The following is a 6000-nucleotide window of genomic DNA, read 5'->3' on the forward strand; positions in this document are numbered from 1 at the left end:
TCCATACATGACTACTGGAAAAAACATAGCCTTGACTAGATGGACCTTTGTTGATTAGATCCTATGATATTGTAACTTTTGTCTCTAAATGATAAGGTACTCAGTCATTTCCCTCTCTGCTACCCCATGGCAGACTGCAGCTCACCAAGCTCCTCTGCCCATGGAATTTTCCAGGTAAAAATTCTGGAGTGGGTTATTTCCTTCTCCAGGGGGTCCTCCTGACCCAGGGGTCAAACCCATGTCCCCTGCATCTCTGTCACTGGTAGGCAGATTCTTTACCACTGTGCCACCTGGGAAGCCCAATAATTAGTCTTTTTATTCTCTAACCAAAATTTCATTAAAACACATCATATATTTGAGAACCCATTGGAAATATAGAACAATTAGATGAAAGTTTTAGAGTTTCATATGAATTTGATAATTTAGCTTATCTTATTGGATGTGAGGGTTAGTTGCTAAGTTATTTCCAATTCTTTGCAACCCTATGGACAGAGAAAACCTTTAGACTCCTCTGTTCATGGGATTTCCCAATCAAGAATACTAAAGTGGGTTGCAATTTCCATCTCCAGTTGGATTCATATATTTGGATATAAATACAAGCACCCCATGCCAGTACTCTTGCCTGGAAAATCCCATGGACGGAGGAGCCTGGTGGGCTACCATCTATGGCATTGCAAAGAGTCGGACATGACTGAAGCGACTTAGCAGCAGCAGTAGCAGCAGCACAACATGATTACTTAGAAAATAGTCTAATGAAAAATGTTGATCCAGCATTTTAAAGTTCAATATGTACTTTACTAAGTTAAGAAAATGAAGTCCACAATCATAGTAAGCTTCAACCGGTATTTTAAAGTTAATTAAATACTCCATTTAGTTCAGAAAATTAACCAAATAACCCCAGAAATGAAGGGACCCTTTTCCTAGTAATTACATTCCATAAAGCCTTCTTCACTTCCCTGTTGCGGAGGCTGTAGATCAGAGGATTCAACATGGGGATGACCACTGTGTAGAACACGGAAGCGACTTTGTCCTGATTCAGGGAGTAGCTGGGGGAAGGTCTGAGATAAGTGTAGATGGAGGTGGAATAGAACAGAATGATGGCTGTCAGGTGAGATACACATGTGGAGAATGCTTTGTGCCTCCCCTTCCCTGAATGCATACAGAAGATGGAGAAGAGAATGTAGCAGTAGGAGGTGAGGATCACCAGCAGAGTCCCAACTATATTCACACCAGCAAAAGTGGACAAGATGCTTTCATACAGGCGTGTGTCAGAACATGAGAGCTTAAAAATTGGAGGACTGTCACAGAAGAAGTGATGGATGACATTGGAATTGCAGAATGACAAGCTGCTCACATAACCTGTGTGAACCACAGAGTTCAACAGTCCTGCTGTAAAAGCCCCTGCTGCCATTTTTAGGCAGACCGTCCTGGACATGATCAAGGAGTAAAGGAGAGGGTTGCATATGGCCACATAGCGGTCATGGGCCATTAACCCAAAAAGGATGCATTCAATTGTAGCAAAGGCTATAAAGAAGTACATCTGCAGAAAGCAGCCAGCAAAGGAGATGGTTTTCTTCTCTGATAAAAAGTCTACCAGCATCTTTGGAGTGATAGTGGATGAATAACTAACATCTGCAAAAGACAGAATTGCCAGGAAGAAATACATAGGTGTATGAAGTCGAGAATCAGTCCTGATTAAAAGGATCATTCCAATATTTCCCACAACTGTAAGTGTGTAAATCACCAAAAAAAGAGAAAAAAGGATAGCTTGTAGCTCCAGTGTGTCTGCTAAACCCAACAGGATGAACTCTGTCAGCAAAGTACAATTATTTCTAGCCATTTACTAAAGATGTTGTATGCTTAAACTTGTATTCCTTGTAAATATGTCATTGTCCAAATTTCACAAGAAATAGTAGGAATATTAATGAAGTTACTAACACATGGAAAAAATAAAATCCTGGGATAATATAGTAGAGTAAGCAGGGTGACTATCAGTTCAGTTCAGTTCAGTCGCTCAGTCATGTCTGGCTCTTTGAGACTGCATGGACTGCAGCACGCCAGGCCTCCCTGTCCATCACCAACTCCCGGAGTGACTGTAGTAAAGGGGAAATTAGTGGGCAAATGAACAAGCACTGGAATTCAATAACCAATTGTCTGTATTGAATCTGGGTTGTGGAACTCCCTGTTTGCTGGTCAAAGTCCGTATAGTCCATTTAAGGTTCTAAAATGCAGCATATACATTCTATTCTTTCTCTTCTAACCCACTCACATCCAAAATGCAAAGTATAGAGCTATTTTTGCTGAGTTCTCTCTCATCCTCTGCACAAGCATGTATGGTTAACTCAAATGTCTTCTTTTCTCATCAAGACTTCTCTGTACATTCTTCAACAGCAAAATTCATGCATCACCATCCGGAAATCACTCCGGTGTTCTTCAAGCAGCAAACACAGGGCCAACTGCAAATAACCAATATTTTGACATCTATGACATTCTTGAGAATGCTTTTGTAGTTTTTTTCAAGTGGACCAAAGCAACTGCACTCGTTACAAAGCATGCTATCAAATTAATTCCACGTAGTTGCATATACTGTACCTGTCCACAGCAGGGAATGGCAGCACCAGGTATTTACAGCTTCCTGCTTAGAGTCTCAGTTGTGCTGTCCATTATTTTATTTCTTATTAGAATTCTTAATACGCTCAGGTGAAATTTAAAATAAAAAGCTTTACATTTTTTTTAATGAAATGAAAAGTCATAAAACTTTGAATTATCTCTGCAAAAATTTCAAGCCACCTTCTGAGAATGTACACATGACTGCCCTTTTATTTTGCTTTCTTTAAAGAGGGTTGGGTAACCATGGGGACTAGATTATAGGTTTTAATTGTGAGTCAGTCCTCTTAAGACACAAGCTTCAGTCTCAAAGCAATTAAAATATGATCATATGCAGATAACTGTATAAAACATTAAGTGGCACTTGGATCATATGAAAATAAATGAAATAAAGCATGTGGCACTTTGATCATAAAGTGGTTTCTGATCTCTATATTATTTAAAAATTTTTGTCCAGGTAAAATATAATAATTTTAATTGGATATTTAATTGCCTCTTTATTTATCAGTTAAGCTTAATCAAAAAGGTACATAACCCACAACAAAATTATTATATGTCCCTTTGTGTGCATGTGTGTGTACTCCTCCTTTGGTCTGGGTCAGTTTAACTTCTAACTCTGTTCTTGAGTGAAATGCAAAGGGGACACTAACTACACCGTTTGCTTAAAAGAATACTATACCATGAGCATTAAGACAATGGATTAAGAACATTTAACTTTACAAATCTGGGTATACTTGATTTATAATATTGTACTAATTTCAAGTGAACAGCATAGTGATTAAGTATTTTGGCAGATTATACTCTATTCAAAGAGCTAGAGGGGTACGGTAGGGGAAGGGGAGGGAGGCTCAAGAGGGAAGGGGACATATATACATATCCTGATTTTATTAGATATAATTATCCTATATATACATATCTATGTATAAATATGTGCATAATTATAAATTATATATAGTATAAATTACATACATAATTATATATATATATATATATAATTATAATGGATTTGTGTTATACAGAAGAAACCAATAAAAATTTTCCACCAATTAAAAATAAACAAAATTTAAAAAAATTACAAGACAGTGGGTATAATTTCTTATGCTATACAATACATCCTTATAGGTCATCTATTTAACACACAGTAGCTTGTCCCTCTTAATTGTATACTCCTAAACTCCCTCTTAGGCTGCGACATGCTGGAGCGGTAAGCAGCTGGAAGGAGATACCCCACGTTCAAGATCAGAGAAATTACAGTAAGATGCTAGGAACAGGCAGAAGGCAACAGAGGGCACACAGAGAGAAACCACAATCACAGAAAGCTAACCAATCTAATCACATGGACCACAGCCTTATCTAACTCAATGAAACTATGAGCTATGCCATGTAGGGCCAACCAAAAGACGGATCATGGTCGAGAGTTATGACAAAATGTGTTCCACTGAAGAAGGGAATGGCAAACCACTTGAGTATTATGACCTTGAGAACCCCATGAACTGTATGGAAAGGCAAAAAGATAGGACACTGAAAGATGAACTCCCCAGGTCAGTAGGTGCCCAATATGCTACTGGAGATCAGTGGAGAAATAACTCCAGAAAGAATGAAGGGATGGAGCCAAAGCAAAAACAACATCCAGGTTTGGATGTGACTGGTTGTAGAAGCAAAGTCTGATCTGTAAAGAGCAATATTGCATAGGAACCTGGAATGTTAGGTCCAGGAGTCAAAGAAAATTGGAAGTGGTCAAACAGGAGATGGCAAGAGTGAACATCACTACTTTAGGAATCAGGGAACTAAAATGGACTGGAATGGGTGAATTTAACTCAGATGACCATTATATCTACTACTTTGGGCAAGAATCCCTTAGAAAAAATGGAATAGCCATCATAGTCAACAAGAGTCTGAAATGCAGTACTTGGAGGCAATCTCAAAAATGACAGCATGATCTCCATTTGTTTCCAAGGCAAATCATTCAATATCGTGGTAATCCAAGTCTATGCCCTGACCAGTAATGCTGAAGAAGCTGAAGTTGACTGATTCTATGAAGACCTACAAGACCTCTTAGAACAAACACCCCCCAAAAGATGTCCATTTCATTATAGGGGAGTGGAATGCAAAAGTAGAAAATCAAGAAATCCCTGGAGTAACAGGCAAATTTGGCCTTGGAATATAGAATGAAGTAGGTAAAAGGCTCAAACAGTTTTGCCAACAGAATGCACTGGTCATAGCAAACACCCTCTTTCAACAACACAAGAGAAGACTCTACACATGCACATCACCAAATGGTCAACACTGAAATCAGATTGATTATATTCTTTGCATCCAAAGATGGAGAAGCTCTATACAGTCAGCAAAAAATAAGACCAGGAGCTGAGTGTGGCTAAGATCATTAACTCCTTATTGCCAAATTCAGACTGAAATTGAAGAAAGTAGGGAAAACCTCTAGACCATTCAGGTATGACCTAAATTAAATCCCTTAAGAATATACAGTGAAAGTGGGAAATAGATTTAAGGGATGCAATCTGATAGACTGCCTGATGAACTATGGATGGAGATTCATGACATTATACAGGAAACAGGGATCAAGACCATCCCCAAGAGAAAGGAATGCAAAAAAGCAAAATGGCTATCTGAGGAGGCCTTAAAAATAGCTGTGAAAAAAAAAAAAAGAAGCAAAAAACAAAGGAAAAGAGGAAAGATATACCCATTTGAATGCAGAGTTACAAATAATAGCAAGGAGAGATAAGAAAGCCTTCCTCAATGATCAATGCAAAGAAGTATAGGAAAACAATGGAATGAGAAAGACTAGAGATCTCTTCAAGAGAAATAGAGATAGCAAGGGAACATTTCATGCAAAGATGGGCTCAATAAAGGACAGAAATGGTATGGACCTAACAGAAGCAGAAGATATTAAGAAGAGGTGGCAAGAATACACAGAAGAACTGTACAAAACAAGATCTTCACAACTCAGATAATCACGATGGTGTGATCACTCACACTCACCTAGAGCCAGACATCTTGGAATGGGAAGTCAAATAGGACTTAGGAAGCATCACTACGAACAAAGCTAGTGGAGGTGATGGAATTCCAGTTGAGCTATATCAAATTCTAAAAGATGATGCTGGGAAAGTGCTGCACTCAATATGCCAGCAAATTTGAAAAACTCAGCAGTGACCACGGGACTGGAAAAGGTCAGTTTTCATTCCAATCCCAAAGAAAGGCAATGACAAAGAATGCTCAAACTACTGCACTACAAATTGCACTCATCTCACATGCTAGTAAAGTAATGCTCAAAATTCTCCAAGCAAGGCTTCAACAATATGTGAACCATGAATTTCCAGATGTTCAATCTGGATTTAGAAAATACAGAGGAACCAAAGATCAAATTGCTAACATCTG

General features: G+C 38.4%; 1 protein-coding gene across 1 annotated transcript; it reads right to left on the minus strand.

The window, feature by feature from the left end:
• Positions 1–883: 883 nt before the first annotated feature.
• On the minus strand, positions 884–1840 carry OR5F2B (olfactory receptor family 5 subfamily F member 2B). The gene has a single exon (NM_001390451.1). It carries the CDS (start codon positions 1838–1840, stop codon positions 884–886), a length of 957 nt encoding a protein of 318 aa, NP_001377380.1.
• Positions 1841–6000: the final 4160 nt, after the last annotated feature.

The sequence above is a fragment of the Bos taurus genome, chromosome 15, assembly GCF_002263795.3.
Source record: "Bos taurus isolate L1 Dominette 01449 registration number 42190680 breed Hereford chromosome 15, ARS-UCD2.0, whole genome shotgun sequence".
NCBI lineage: Eukaryota > Metazoa > Chordata > Mammalia > Artiodactyla > Bovidae > Bos > Bos taurus.